At 48.2% G+C, this 16402-nt stretch overlaps 1 protein-coding gene across 1 annotated transcript in view; it reads right to left on the reverse strand.

Moving 5' to 3' along the window:
- Positions 1 to 4188: 4188 nt before the first annotated feature.
- EPB41L1 (erythrocyte membrane protein band 4.1 like 1) overlaps positions 4189 to 16402 on the reverse strand; it is a 124088-nt gene continuing 111874 nt past the window's right edge. Inside the window, exons 22-26 of the mRNA XM_077778877.1 lie at positions 14510 to 14596; positions 13620 to 13703; positions 11552 to 11632; positions 11115 to 11231; positions 4189 to 5188 (exon numbers count right to left, since the gene is read on the reverse strand). Coding sequence (XP_077635003.1) covers positions 5180 to 5188; positions 11115 to 11231; positions 11552 to 11632; positions 13620 to 13703; positions 14510 to 14596 — 378 coding nt within the window. The 3' untranslated portion in view covers positions 4189 to 5179. The remainder of the gene's footprint in view (positions 5189 to 11114; positions 11232 to 11551; positions 11633 to 13619; positions 13704 to 14509; positions 14597 to 16402) is intronic.

Below are 16402 nucleotides of genomic sequence, written 5' to 3' on the forward strand. Positions count from 1 at the left end.
CTGCACGAAGAAGCTCAGCTCCCTCTCTGACCTTCATCGTTCCCAGTATTAGGTGCTGAGCTCCACAGTCTGGTCTCAGAGCTCCCTGTTCCAGCTGGGCTCACCATTTTCTCAGAGACTCCAGGGAACTAATTATGGGCATGAGAGCTACAGACGGTGGCCCTGGAATCCCACCTTGTGGGTCACATCTCCATCCAAATCAGGTGTTTCAACTTCGGTACTATCGACATTTCAGACCAGATAATTCTTTGTTGTGGGAGCTGTCCTGTGCATCGTAGGATGTTTAACAGCATCCCTGGTCTCTACCTACTAGATGCCAGTAGCAACCCTCAGTTGTGACAGCCAAAAATGTCTTCAGACATTGCTAAATGTTCCCTGGGGCGGGGTGGGGTGGGGGCAAAATCACACCCCCACCCTCTGTTTGAGAGCCACTGAACTAGATAAATCAACCCCAGGTTATTCCCAGGCAGCACAGAGGCTGACTCTGTATTTATGGGAGATAGAGATACAGATGCAGAGTGTGTGGGGACCCAATATGTGCAAACCATGTCCTATTTCAGAGCCCCATGAATGAGAGACAGCTAAAAGAAACATACAGGAAAAATTCAGGTAAGGATTCACAAGGCTCCTGACAGCAATTGCCCCTGACAATGGACAGGAGTCTGGAGAGAGTTGAAGAACTGGCTTTCATTGCACAGAGTTTTGTGGCATTTAACGAATTACCTTTAAAAAGAAAAAAAAATAGTATTTAGTATTCAAAATTACCAGGAAATGTTGGAAATTGTGTTTAAAATGGTCTTTGGAATAATATATACCAGGTGACTTAAACTCTGAAGAGATACATGTAACTGCAAAAAGAACAGGGGAAAAATGCATCCAATTATTAGCAGTGGCTCTTGTAAGATTTGGGGCAATAAAGAAAGGTGGTGTGGGGTGAGTCACCTAGTAGAATAAAAGGAAAGTGTGAAACATGCAACTCGGGTAGCCCAAGAAGTGAGTTTAAGTTTTACATAGCTTATGGATTTTTAATTTTATATTTTTGCATTTATTTTTATGAAGACCTCATTTCTTTGGCAAGTGACACTAGTGTTCCATTTATGAAGTAATATTGTTTCCTTTACATATATATTTACAGAGTCAGTTTAAAGAAAGAAGTCAATAATGGGACAGGTGGCACATATAGGGATATGGCAACATATATGGCAGTGGGCAAAAGCTGAAGCTCAGGACTGCTGTCTACATTATCCACTAGGCTCCCATGGAGAAGGGTTGTAGGAAGAGATCCCAATCCAGGTGGTCTTCTTTCAGAAAGAGGAGGGGTCATGCTGTTCCTCTGTACACCAAGCACCTCTGCATCCTGGGGGCCATGTGCTTTTTCCTTCTGCCTGGCATGTTCTTTTTTCTCACCTTACTGGATCTTTCTCTTCATGCAGCTCTTCTGCATGGAGGCCATAACTGGCCACCTTATTTAAAGTGGTCTCCCCCAGCAACCATCTCCTTCCTCTGTGCATTTCCTTCCCGGTGCTGATCACTCTGGAACTGTCTCTGACTGCTTGCCTGTTGTGTTGTCTGTTTCCTGCACTCTGCTAGTATGAGGGTTCCTGGAGGGCAGGAGTGTTGTCTTATTTGCTGTTGTGGCTGCAGAACCTAACCCAAGATATGGGCCATAGTGGAAGCTGCAAATATGGGTTGAATGCAAGTGATTCAAGGTTGGGATGTCTCCACCCCAGCTTTAGCCCTTCCCACAATGCCAACTTGTACCTGTAGCCAAGGTCAGAGAGAGAGAGACAGAGAGAGAGAGACAGAGAGACAGAGAGAGATGCCAAGGCAGTTTGTGGTTCAGCATCAAACACATTTATTTCACTTTTATTGAGTATACAAGAACAGAGAGCACACGCATACAGCACAGAGCACTGAGGTGGGGGAGCGCGGGACGAGAGGGGAGGGAGGGGGGTGAGGAAAAAGGAACAGGACAGCATCGCAGTTGGTTGGTAAGGTGCTTTTGAAAAAAAAAAGTATTTAGAGTGATGTTGCTCATGCAATTGCAGGCCAGTCTTGGAATGTGCTTGCAGGATTCAAAAACTGAAAACAGGTCCTGGCACTTCCTGTACCCTCAGATGGAAAAGATCCCAAGAAAGCAAAATAAGAGAAAATGATGATCTGAATGACAGCAGACTGGGAAAAGACCCTGGAGAGCATCTGGTTTATCCTGCTTATTTGGTAAGTGGGGAAACTGAGGCCCAAAAGGGGGGTGGGTGGGATGGGACTAGTCCAATGTCTCATGGCTGAGCCAAGATACCCTCCAGGACATTTTCCACTATGCTACATGGTCTCCTGGGTGGAGAGGCAGCACAGAAACGATGCAAAATGTAAAAAGGAAAAGAAGAAAAGTAGGTTGAAGACAGACAAGACAAACATCTATATTCTCTATGAAGAGGAGGATGGGGAGGAAACAGTGCCCTAGATTTCAGCCTTGCAGCTCCCCTCCTCCCTGGTGGCATTGCCTGCCTCTCCATGGAAGGAAGGTCACAGCATCCATGGGATGGAGATCTCCACAAACCCTGGCCAGCCCGCAAGCTAAATCTGGTCACGTCATCCCTGCCCTGAAGCCACACATTCAGGGGCTTGAGATGAGGTTTAGAATCGAGAACAAATATTCTCCCTCTGTGGTGTGACCAGGGTGGTAGGGACTCCTGAGCCAAATTCCAGGTGGCCCCGGGAGGGTGGAGCCATTCTGGCTCATGGCCCAGAAAGAATGGGAGCTCTCAAGTTGGGAGGGGTGGGAAGGAGGTTCTGTGGCTTCTCCACCAGGGTGGTAAAAAGAACCTGGCACATAGAAAGTGAGCCGTCGCACTCAGGGGAAGTTGGAGCGGGCCACCGGCCTTGCTCCTGGCGGGATGTGGCCAAATCTGCCATCTGAGCCCCAGGTGCAGGCCTCTTCCTGCCTGCTCTGTCCCATTTTTGCCCACAGAGGCAAACACTGTTCTGGTTTCCTGTCCTGCCTAAGGTCAGCACCAGCTTAGCAAACTAAGTACATATGTCACTGGGGTAACTGATAAGTAAGCCTGGGCNGGGAGAATGTGGGAATCTCTGAGGGGCAAGCCATGATTGAAGATGTTAGGCTGGCTCAGAGGACTTCTAGGTCCCTCCCATCCTCCACATTCTCTCCTTCAGCCCAAGGATAGTGCCTGGCACATGTAGGTACTCAATAAATGAAATTTGTTGAATGAATTTAATGACCACTTTAGTGGCGGACTGGGGAGCTAAGATGGGACTGAAATTAAAGTGCAGTGGGGATATAGTCCCTCCAAAGAAGACTCATTGAGCTCAGAGAAGCAGCTCATGGCAGGCAAGCCTGGGAAAGATTATGTGTGCCAGAGGTCAATGCCAAGCTTTTGATGGGGTCTTCTCCAAGGGCCTCTGTGATCTGGAGGCAATTCAGGGCCCTCTGAGGGTACAGGCTCAAAGCTCAGATGCTGGCTGAAGGGGAGGTTCCTGAAGCCAGAGTCTTATACGTAGATGGAGCCTTTGAGCAACACCACCTCTCACCCTAAGCTTATTCAGGGGCAGGCAAAGCCTTTGGAAATGAAGTTTTGACCTATCAGGGCCTGCCCTATTTCATGGTCTCTATGGCTGCTTTGGCCCGGGAGGAAGAGAATGAATGTGGGAGGGCAGAGGATAAGAGTGAGCTGGGACTCTCCAGACAGCCAGGTTAAAGCCACCATCCTCTGCAGCGACCAGTGGCATCACCTCCCTCTGGAGGGGGAGTCAGCTGTCACAACGTGGTCAGGGAAAAGACATGTGGCCAAAAAAAAAAAAAAAGAAGAAGACTGAAAACGGAAGCAAATTCCCTAGGGAGGTAGCAGAATCCTAACTCTGGACCCCACACCGGAGCATAGACCACGCCCTGGTGGCTACCGCCCAAGGGGAGAAGGCATCTTGGACTACATCTGTTTCTTCCTTCTTGCCAAACCCCTGCCCCTCCATCTGGGGACCCCACCCCTCCCCACCAATCAACCAGTTACAAATACCACACACTGTATTACTACACCGAACCGTCAGCTCCTACTGTGAGCAACCCACAGCCAGAGTCCAGGTCTCCTTGGCCGGGCCGGTTCAGGAAGATCTAAGAACCTTGGGATACATCAATCACAGGCGGATAATTATAATTTTAAAATGTCAGCTTCATACTTACCAGCACTGTTTATTTTAATATTTGTTTCCTGTTATATGTAATATACATAACTTAAAAGCACATCCGTACACATTTCCTACAAGCTGCACCTTCATAATGAGAACCCATAAACATACAATGTCTACTTCCCTTCCTGTGGCTGGGTTTTCTGTTCTTGCTTTCTTTTCTTTTTCTTGTTGCAAACCAGTCATCCGCAGTGGCCCTCAGCAGGACCAGGAGACAGAGGGAGGGGGGACGGGAGTGGGGGAAACGCAGGGTCGGGGACAGGGAGGAGAGAGCCGAGACAGAAATGACCATAAGACGCGTGAGTCCGGGGGAGGGAAGGTGGAAGAAAGGAAGGTGGATTTTGCAGCCCAGTGTCAAGACCCAAAAAATAATAATCCAGTGTTCCTCCTCCTTTCCGAGTGGGGGGGGGGGTGGTTCTTTCTTTCTCGGCAAATGGTTGACGGTGCATGTCTTGCTGCTGTGACTTCTCTTGCTTTGCTGCGAAAGTGTTTCCTTTGCATTGGAGTGGGCAACACACGCCGCAGCACAGATGGAGTGCTCGTCCACTCAATGTAACGTGCAGAACCGGGGTCGTGTGGGACTCCTACCATCAGTGTGGTCTGGCTTGCTTTCTGGCGTTCCACGGGGCTTTGAAAGGGGGAGCAAGAGATTATTGTTGTATTTTTTTTTTCCTGAAAAATCCCACCAATTCTTCATTGTGTCTGCAAAGGAAATGTAGGCGTTCAGATGTTGGTTGTTGCTGTTGGCCAACGGCTCGGCCAGCCCCAGCAGCAGTGCAAGGACGCGGTGTTTCCTGTATATATATCTATATCTATATATATCTATATATATATGCTTTTACTTTCCCAGTCCCTCTTCGGTGACAGTATGTCACAGCTGGGACTTCGGTGTTGAGTCGGAGAATCCAGAATGAAGGCCCCTTCTTGACGGTTCTCTGGCTTGGGTTGGACCAGAAATGCCAGCATCTCTTCACAGAGGTCAGGATTCCTAGAGCCAGAGGCATGGAGGGAAACAGAGGAAGGGGCCAAAAAAATTAGTAACTTTTGGTCACTCATCTTTAGATATGTTGCAAGGGGTTGTTTTAGCTGCCTTTCCTGTATGCCCTTTATCATGGCTCAGGAAGATACAGTGACCTGTCCAAGCCACACAGCTTGTAAGTGGCCGCTGAGACCTGCACATCTGTCTGACCCCAGAGCCCATGTGTGTTTGCTTGTTTGTCTCCAGGAAGGTGGTATGTTTCTCTTCCTCCTGGAAATCTGTCCAAGTTTCCTTTAACACTAAGAAGCTCAGATCACCCGCATTTCACCTTTTCTTCCTACCTTTTCTTGTTCTAAGAAATATTTAGTTGTGATTGCAGATGCTCTTTGTTCTCCCTCTCTGGTCTCCATGGGCCTGGGTGTCCTGGGGATTAAACCCCGGGAAGCAGTGCTTAAATAAAGAAATTGGAGTCTGGATTCCAACTCAAGTTTAACTCCAAAATTTTGTAGTGAAGGGCATGGGCTCTGCAATCAGACTGCCTGAGTTCAGATCCCATTCCATGGTTTATGAACTCTGCAATCTTGGGTGAGTTTCTTAACTTCTTTAGGCCTCAGGTGCTCCCCTGCAAAATGGATGCTTCCTCATGCAGTTACAGAGAGGATTCAAAACAAGAGTTAGCAAATAGGAAGTGCTGAACAAATACTGACTGTTATTATTACTATTGCTGTTGTTAACTTAGCCACACTATTTTGATCTCCTTGAGGGCAGTGGCTGCCTTTTACTTATCTTTGTCTTTCCAAAGCTCGTCACAGTGCATGGCACACAGCAACTACCCAAAACCATTTAACAGGTGGAGTATCATTCCTGCCCTTCACCACTCATGTATGGTCAAGTGCTAATGCAGTCATATCAACAAAACCCTTCACAGCTTATGTGACATATGGGAAAACTGAGACCCAGAGGGTTCCATGTCTAGTGAGTCGGTGGCAGAAATGAGACTAGAACCCAAGACTCCTGCTTTGAAATAGGTCAATTTTTTCTCCTAATCAAACTCTTGAGGGTAAGGACCCTGGATGGGGACCACCCTCTTAGTGGCAGCATTGAGGATACAGGTCCTGTCTGAAGGAGGTGGGCCAGTAGGAGAAGATGGGACAGAAGACTCACATCAGGACCCTGAGCTGCAGGGAGAGAAAAGACCCTGTGTGAGATGGGTGTGCTTTCCACACTCACAGCAAGATCATTAAAAAGGAGGAGCAGGAAGGCCAAGAGTCCATTGGAGTGTAAACAGATGTTTCTGGAGGATTCAGGGAAGAAAGAGAAGCTCAAGACCAGCAAGATTGGACACCTGTGTGGAGACAGAGCCAGAGGCTGGTGGTAGAAGCTTATGGTCCAACTTTCTCAGGGCTCTCATCAATCCCTGAACGTGGCAAGAGATAAGGATGCAGGTTCACACTGCTGAGCACTTTCTGTGTGTGAGACACTGTCCTTATGTGTCACTGCTGTGGACTGAATATTTGTGTGTCCTTCCCCCACCCCACCCCCCAACAAAATTCATATGTTGAAGCCTTAATTCTTAATGTGAGGATTTGGAGGTGGGGGGTCTTTGGGAGGTAATTAGGTCTATGGGTGGGGCCCTCATATACTCATATCTCATAAAAAGATGCACACAACAGATTCATTCATTCATTCACTCTCTCTCTCTCTTCCTGCTTTCTTCCATGTGAAGACATATAGAGAAGACAGCCATCTGTAAACCAGGGAAACGGTTCTCCCCAGGAACTGAATTGACCAGCACCTTGACCTTGGACTTCCCAGTCCCCATAATTGGGAGAAACAAATGTGTGTTGTTTAAGCCACCCAGCATATGGTATTCTGTTACAGCAGCCTAAACTAAGACACTCACAGATGTTGTTTAATTATTATAGCAACTCCAATTTATAGATTAACTTCATTTTGTAGATGAGGAAACAGGTTCACGGAGATTCTTCTGGACCCATTGCTAGCCAGAAGTTTCTGGCTCCAAAGCCTGGGTGTGTTCTTTCTATTCAATTCTGTTAGCTACCTGAAGAATTTGTTTTTATAGTGTTAGGCTGCAATTTAAGTCCTATAGCTCAATGTAAACACAATGTGAGATGTCTTCAAAAGCCTATAAGACACTTCAGAAGTGGCAGGGACATCTGAACAATGCCATATTATAATTTATTCTTCTCAGTTTATTACATCAGAGTCCAAATGTGTAGCGTTTTGTTAGCATACTTTAAATTAACAGTAACAATAGTCATAATTAGCTTTTCCTGAGCACTTACTATGTGCCAGGCACTATGCTAACTACTGTATATGTGTGAACTCAGTAACCCTATGAGATAGACACCCTGAAAAGGAAGTTAAAGGAGCTTAAGACCACAGGGGCCTTTGGAGTCTCACAGATGAAGTTTGACTCTCTAATCATGCCCCATGGCTGTGAGCAAGTCACCTAACATTTCAGAGCCTCAGTTTTCTCATTTGTGAGATGAATGAGCAGATGACAATACTTATATCAGGGGCATAGTCTGGTGCCTGGAACAGCACAAGTGCTCCATACATTTTAGCAACTGTTATTATTGTGATTATTGTTGCTGACAACTAGCTGATAAGGGAACCATTGAGAAAAATAATTTGTTGAAAGTCAAATGGCTAATAACAGGCAGGGCTGAGATTTGAATCCAGGTTTGCAGGATTCCAGATCTTTCCTTGGGATACCAAGATGCATCTATCCGTCAAACCAATATTGTTCAAGCACATTAAAAAAGATTTTTCAAACTGGTACAGCCCCTCTGGAAAACAGTGTGGAGGTTCCTCAGGAAACTAACAATAGAACTCCCCTATGACCCAGCAATAGCACTGCTAGGAATTTACCCAAGGGATACAGAAATGCTGAGGCATAGGAGCACGTGTACCCCAATGTTCATAGCAGCACTCTCCACAATAGCTAAAACATGGAAAGAGCCTAAGTGTCCATCAACAGATGAATGGATCAAGAAGATGTGGTTTATCTATACCATGGAATACTACATGGCAATGAGAAACAATGAAATCTGGCCATGTGTAGCAACATGGATGGACCTTGAGGGTGTTATGCTGAGCGAAATAAGTCAGGCAGAGAAGGACAAATATCATATGTTTGCACGTATAGGAGGATTAGGAGGAACTTGACGGAGGAACAAGGGGGAGAAGAAGGGCGGAAATGGTGGGGGAAAGGGAGAGAGGCAAACCATGAGAGACTCTTGAATGCTGACAAAAACTGAGGACTGATGGATGTGGGGGGAGGGGGGGATGGGCATGGAGGAGGACACTTGTGGGGATGAGCACTGAGTGTTATGTGGAAACTAATTTGACAATAAACTATTAAAAAAAAAAAAGATTTTTCAAATTCAAAGAAGACTTCTCCCCCAGAATGGGTGAGTCTGACTACATTAGGGGTCCAAGGTGGTTCCTACTTGGCAGTAACTAGTGGTAAAGCACGTGGGCAGAAAAGGCAAGGGAGAAACGTGTCTCCTCCAGAGCAACATGAACAAGGTGACCTTTACAGAAGGATCCGAGAGGGAGCAGTGAGAGAGAAAGAGAGAGAGAAGGTTTGGGGCGGGGGTGGGGTGGAGTGGAGGTAGACAGAGGGAGGAAGAGAAAGGAAGAAAGAGAAGGAAGGACAGAGAGAGGAAGAGGGAGACAGTGAAAGGAGAGAGAAGCGGGGAGAGAGAGAAGAGACAGAAAGAGAATGGTGGTGCACGGGACAATGGCATCAAAGGAAGAGCTAAAAGAGGGGTGAGGAAGACAAATGAGACCACCAAGTGGGCAGACGTCAAAGGCTCCACACNGGGGGACCCGCTGGAAATGCCCTGGGAAAGATGGGGAGGAACAAGATAGGGAAAGGAGAAAATATGAGAAACACATGACAGATACCCTAGGAAAACACACAAACTGCCGAAAGACCATGATGGGAAGGAGCTAGCCCCATCTCTTCCTCATGGGCATCAATCCCATCAGGTCCGGGATTGGAGCCTGGTCTCCGGATTCCCAGCACAGAATTCTTTGCATTAGTGGCTGCACATGGACTTCCTAAAGACCAGGGTATAAATAAAGAGTCCCAGGTCCAGTCCAGCCCTTCTAAATCAGACTTTATGACAACAGTTCTTTTTTTTTTTTTGTCTTGTCTTTTCTTTTTTATTTTTTTTTTAAGTAAGTTCCATTCTCATCATGGAGCCCAACGTGGGGCTTGAATTCACGACCATGAGAACAAGACCTGAGCTGAGATCAAGAGTCAGACACCTTAACCAACTGAGCCACCCAGGCGCTCCAACAATTCTCTAGCACCTGTATTCCGCAGGTGATGTTGTCAAGTCTTGCACTACCGCTCTGAGATCTGGGGGATGAACAGCAAGAATAATTGAACAAACGAGGGGACAGGAGTGACAAGCTGCATGAAAGTCTCAGGAAGACTGGGAGGTAGGCTCCGCCCATGACCACCTTACACTTCTAGAGCAGTGCTGTCCAACAGAAATAGAATGAGAGCCACATATGGGATTTAAAATTTCCTAGATGATATTTTCTAAATTTTCTAGATATTTCTAGTTTCCTAAAACCTTCTAGATAGAAATTTCTTAATTTCTAAATTAAAATTCTAAATTTTGAATTACCCTAAAAAGAGGAAAAGAAACGGGGAATTAACTTTCATAATATATTTTATTTAACCCAATATCTTCAAACATTATCATTTGAACAAGTAATCAATATAAACATTATTGAGCTATTCTGCATTCTTTTTTTCTCATTAAGTCTTCAAAATCCGGCATGCATTTTACCCTTAAATGCACATCTGATTTCAGATTAGCTAATTTCAAGTGCTCATAGCCATGGGTGCTGTATGGTGCAAGGAAAACATGTCCATCACTGCAGAGAGTTCTGTTGGACAGCACAGTCTAGACCAGGGTTTGGCAGCCTTTCAAAGTGGCAGGAAAATGTTTCAGTGTTTTTTCTTCTGACATGAAGGGGGTGGAGATCCACATTCTTATATTTTTCTAGAAAACACGGTTTCACTCAACAGGGAAGAGAGTGCTGACATTTCCAGCACCCTCAAAGGTTCCCTTGTGACTCCTCCCTATCAACACCGTGTCCCAGAACTGACCACTATTCTGACTTTTATCACTTTTGAACTTCCTATGACTAGAATCATATTATGTACCACTCTACTCAATGTCCGTGAGATTCTGTTTTATAGGTCTGATAACATTCAGTGGATTTCCAGTGGGACCAGAAGAATCCCTCCCCCAATTTACGCTGATAAAAGCCCTGTCCGCTGTAGCACCATCTCCTTCCTCTTGTTCGGCAAGGCACTGAGGGAGGTCCTTCCATAAGGAAACAGAAAAGTAAATTTCTTGCCAAGGGTGGCCTGAGAAGTCACGGGTTTGCAATCAAGCAAAACAGGTGGGACCGAGGACTCTGGTCGTCATATCCCCCTTAGCAACATCTAGTGACCTGTGATGAAGGCAGAGACTCAGGACAACAATGTAGCACTGGGCCTGAGGGGACTTATTCTGGCTTCAAATTTCTAGGTAATGGCCTCCAGCCAATGGTACTCCACCTCAGTACCTGCCATCACAGTACCTGACATCACCTGTCTCCCTGTTCTTACTGCTTCCGGATTTACTTTTCTGGGACTGGGGGCCTGAAACCCCCAAGAAACCAAGGAACCAGCCTTCCTCTCCCTTATCCCCCCGCTCTGATTTGTGCTATTTGGGGGAGCCATGTCTTTCCTTTGAGCCACAGGCTAGGAACATGGGGGATTAAAGTTGTGTTAGGGACCAAGCCACTTGATGGTGGCTCTCAGATGGAAATGAGCCTCAGAAGATCTGGCCATTGTTGCCTCCTCTTTCTCATGACTGCGGAGCCTCAGAGGGCTTACCTGTGGCTTCCTGTCCCTCTCCTCCGGGGACGGGTCTGTTTCTCTGTATACGACAGCTTTGGTTACCAGCATGTCAGGATGCTGCAGTTTGGCCTCCTTGATGGCCAAAGCCAGGGCCTGGGCAAAAAGAGCAACAAAGTGAGGAACCATAGGATATTGAATATGGGAGAGACCTTGGAGACCAACAAACCCCTTAGTGTACAGTCATGGAAACTGAGGCCTAAGGAGGGGCAGTGATCAAATAGTTAGAGACCAGAGTTCGGGTCTTCTGGCTCCTTCTGGCCCCCATTCAACATCCCTTCCATTAGGGTGTCTTCTCTGAATAGGGGCAGCATGAAGTGGACATCACCTCTGCACACAAGCTCATGGGTAACCCCATACGGGAGGGACTGGGGGATGGGCAGGGCCACCAGGAACAATATCCCCCACCCCCATACCTGGTCTTGATCAACATCTTCGTCCCCAGTGATGATGATTCGCTTCTCGATCCTCGTCTCAGAAAACCCCCCCTTCACAGTCTGCAGAGAGGGAGAGGGCAGCAAGGTCAGCCCTGGGGCCCGCTGGGCAAGACAGGGGGCCCATCCAAGGCATCCCTCAAGGGCAAGGCTGGAACCAGCAGTCACCTTCTCTCCTGGCTCCCTCTTCTGGTTTTGGGACGTTAGGCTGCACACCTTGCCCCCCATCACCATACTCCCCCAACTACCAAACTGCCCTCTCTAGGTCTTCCAAGCCCAGCTCAAGGGCTGTCTCGCTGATGCTGTTTGGTGACCTGCCACCCTCCCGCCTTGGTAGGAGCACCGAGTCTATATCTCTCTCGTGGTTCTGGGGCTCTCTACCTTGGGCTGACCCTGTGTGTGTGACCCAACCCAGCTCACTAGCCTGAAGCTCTTGAGGGCAGGGGCTGTACTTCGTTCAATTCTATATCCCCTCCTCCCCCACTCCCCTGTCCAATCTGACCAGGGCAGGTGCTAAATGCAGACTGGTTGAATGAACACATGAATGAAATGTGAATGGTGACAAGGCTCTATCTTGAATGACTTCAAACAATACTACAAGAGAAAACTGTGTGGGTGATACTTATAACCTCCACTGTTTCCTGAAAGGGTGGGGTTTGGGTGCAAGTTTCGAGGTACAAGATGGGGAAGGACATAATTGCCTGGCATATTAAAAAGGGTGGTAGCTGAGGGAAATTCCAGCAGGAGCCAGGAGTGGACAGAAAGAAGGGGGCCCCTAGCTGGCAGGGCCAGGAGAAACTTGGGAAAGAAGGGTTTTCTGAGCAGTCTGCAGTGCGGTGGGTGATGGAAAACCTTCCCACAAAACTTTCAGGGAAAGTCAACATCGCTCACAAATGCTTTCAGTGAGCGTGGGTACCTTCTGGGGAACATGTAGAGGGGCTGAGTCCTTCCTGCACAGGAGCGAGCAGGGCTGGGACAGTGTGTGTGCCGGAGGGCCAGTGTGACCACCAGACTTCTCCTTTGGATGGCTCAGCAGAACGTCCACCTCAACCTGGCTCCCCGGCCTCTCTTCTCCAGGCCTCCAGCTCTAGCGTGGGCCCCTCCCGCCTTCCTCCAGGCCACTTGGACATGGATATGCTGGCCTGCCTGTCTTCAGCCTCAGCTCACCGGCTGAGTCACATCTGACTCCCTCCTGTGGCTCTTGCCTCTTCCTTCCCCCATTGTAACTCAGACCGGGTCCAGGCTCCCCATCCCTAGTCTCTCCATGCCTCTCTCTCTTCTCTCCCCCACCTAGCTACACATCCTGCTAATCCTCTTAAACCCCTTTGCACTGGGTCACTCCCCAGTTAAAAAACCTTGACAGTGTTCCGATGGCTCTTAGCCTCAGACCCTTCATAGTCACATTTGTCCTGGGATTCGTCTCATTTGTGTCCATTGTGCTTCACCTGCCTCCAGTCCACCCCAGTTCCCCACAGCGATGCCCCTTGCATGCTACTTCTCCCTGACAGAGACCACTTCGCTGTTCCCACAGACAGGCACCGCTTGCACCCTAGCACAGAGGCTGGCCTAAGGCTGATGCTCACAACATCCGCTCAGTAAATAAATAAGCAAATACACAGTCTCTGTTCCCATTTTGTGCATTGTTTAGAATGTCTGCATCTGTCTTCTCCTCCCTCACAAGTCCTACCTGGCTTTCTAAGACCCTGCACAAACCCCACTCTTTCCAGAAGACCCCTCCTCACTCTTTGAGGCTCCCTTACATCACCCTTCTAAATCCTGCCAGCACTTAAGGTCTATAAGATGCAAATGCCATAGCTCAGAATTACTTCCAATGAGATGGTCTTGCCCCCCCGACCCAGCCCGGCTGTCGATGTTGAAGGGCAGGATCTGTGCCTAGGACAACCCGTAGTATAGAACAAAGCACATAGCATTCCAGAAACTAGGAACACCACAGGTCTTCTCTGTCCATATTACAAGGCACAGTGATGGCAATGACCTTCTTCAGCCCCACAGCCAGGCCGGAGGCATATGGCGCCCTGCTGCTACTCACTTTGGTAACATGGGTGGTGGTAGAGGTGGAGAGGGTTTCCGCGGTGGCGCCGTAGGTGCTGGTGAGGACATCTTTCCCGATGATCTGCAGAATATAACCACCCCCCACCCCAGGGTTCAGGTAAGGACACTGGGCTCTACAGGGTGGGGGCAATGGGGCGGGGATAAACCAAGGGGGCCCACAAAGATAAAGCTTGGAAGCCAAGATGCTTCAAACCACTGACAGAATTCAGGAATACTAGAATCTTCAGAATGCTAGATCCATGAAACTCTCAAACCGTTGAATCACAGATTCCTAGAACCTGAGATTCCTGAGGCCCAGAATCCTAACAAGACCCCAGAATTCAAGAATCCTGGTATCTTAGAAGAATGAACAGGGCATCTAGGCTGGAGACCGAGCCTTCCCAAGTTTCCACCCTGTCACAGCCAGGAACACGCAGTCTCGGGGGCTAGACAACGAGAAGGACAGACTTGAGAATGCAGGAGATGCGAGAGACCTCATGGTGACAGACTTAGGCTCATGGGAGCCACTAGCAGCAACATCCAAGGGTGCAAGCCTCTGCACTCCTCGTCCCTCTTTCCCCTGGCCCGTAAGGAGAGCAGATGCAAATGAGCTGTCACATCACTGGGAGCCACCAAGGAGAGGAGCTACTTCACCCTCACACTGCAGTGCCCTCTAGTGTGTGTATGTGGGGGGTGGAGGCAACGGATGAGACTCCAGTGGGTACAAGGGAGCCCTGTGGGCACCTGAGAAGGAGCCAGTTTCCTGGCACTGTACTTAAGAGGGCAGCCTTCTGGGCTCTATGCTGCACTTGCTATGGACCACCTGGGGACCTGTGTCCACATTCTCAGCACAGAGTCCCCTAGCCTGAGCTAGCCCTACCCACTTACCGGAGAAAGAGAACGGATTTCCGTGGCCACCGTCTGTGGGCCTGGGATCATGGCAGCTGCCCCCTTCCCGGACTTGAGACTGTTCTCCTGGGGAAACAATAGTGCTCAGATGGCCAGATCTCACGTGGGTGGGCCCCCAGGATGGCCAGAGTACGTAGCCATGTAGCTCTCACGGCCACGAGGTTGAGGAGTGACATTGGTCATGCATTCACATGTTTGCACATGGGCTTGCTCTCATACGCACTCTCTCACTCACTCACACACTTACACACTTGCTCACCTACACGCCTATTCAACATTTAGAGTGCCTGGGGTTAGGGACATTGGTGAACAAGACACGGCATTGCTCTCGGGAGGCCCTGACAAAGGAGCGGAGACGTTCAGGTTCTCGTTCTGGCCCTGCCATGTTCCAGCCGCATGGACTGGGGCAGAGCCACTTCCGCTCTATGAGCCTCATGGATTTACCTATAAAATGGGAGCCCTGCAATGCAGGTTCATCAATGGTAACAAATGTCTCACTCTGGTAGGGAATGTTGATAATGGGGGAGGCTATGCGTGTGTGAGGGCAAGGGGTATATGGGAAATCTTTGTATATGTTCCTAATCATGGGCATGTGGGGTACCTTCCTCTCAACTTTGCTGTGAAACTGCTTTAATACATAAATTGCTCTTGAAACTGCTCTGAAAATGTTAAGTCTTAAAGTTATTTTTCTAAAAAGACATCCCTGCCCAACTCCCACAGAGACATTATGAGGGTAGCTGAGGAGAAAGGGCTTTGCAAATGCCAGTCTTAGGATACAGGCATACAGGCTGGCTACTAATATCATAATGATAATTACTGTTTTCTGAGTACTTGTATGTGCTGGGTATTATGCTAAGGATGCACTATCTCATTTAATCCCCAGAACAACCACAGGAAATTATTTTAATCCCACTTTACAGTTGAGAAACTGGAAGGCCAGAGAACGTCAATGTTCAAGTCCACCAGCAAGTTAGTTAGAGAGGCTGGATTTACACCCATGTTTGTCAGCAGACCCATCATCATCGACAATGCTACTCTGCCCTTGGAACTGTTACCCTGGGGCAGCTCTCCTCCTACGGTGGATTTTAACTGCTAGACACTCCTGGATTGGCTGGATGTACTGCCCCATGTCTGGTAGGGGACCCAGCCACCTGCCTCTACCCCCCACTGTCTGCACCATCTCGGGCTCAGTCCTCTCTGTCCAGTGGCCCAGAGCTGTCTGTTCTGCAGCTGCCCGGCAGGCCGAACCCTGGTCCTGGTCTGTGGACTGTACTGGATCTGGATCTCTGCCTGCCAGGGGACAGGTGAGGACTGAGGCCATCTGCCTTTGCCCCACCTTCCCCCCTCCCCCCACAACCGCCCATGGCTACCTCTAGCTGAGGCAGTGGCCTGGTTTCCTGGCACTCCACCAATGAGCAACCTTTTCAGATGGAGTCCCCGGGATGTGGCCCAGCAGTAGGCCTTTAAAGGGCCACTTTGCCAACAGACATGAAAAGATGCTCAGCATCACTAATCATCAAACGCGAATCAAAACCACAATGAGATACCACCTTCCACCTGTCAGAAAGGCTAGCATCAAATAGACAAGAAATAACAAGTGTTGGCAAGAATGTGGAGGAAAGGGAATCTTTGTGCTCTGTTGGTGGGAATGTAAGTTGGTGCAGGCAAAAGAATGGAAATTCCTCAAAAAAATTAAAAATAGAAACACCGTATGATCCAGTGATTCCACTACTGGGTATTTACCCAAAGAAGACAAAAACATTAATTGAAAAGACGTGCACCCCTGCATTTACAGAAGTATTATTTATAATAATACAAGCTATGGAAGCAGCCCAAGTCCATCAATAGATGAATGGATCAGAAAGATGGGGG

This window comes from Crocuta crocuta, unplaced genomic scaffold, assembly GCF_008692635.1.
Source record: "Crocuta crocuta isolate KB4526 unplaced genomic scaffold, BGI_CrCroc_1.0 scaffold248, whole genome shotgun sequence".
In the NCBI taxonomy this organism is placed as follows: Eukaryota; Metazoa; Chordata; class Mammalia; order Carnivora; family Hyaenidae; genus Crocuta; species Crocuta crocuta.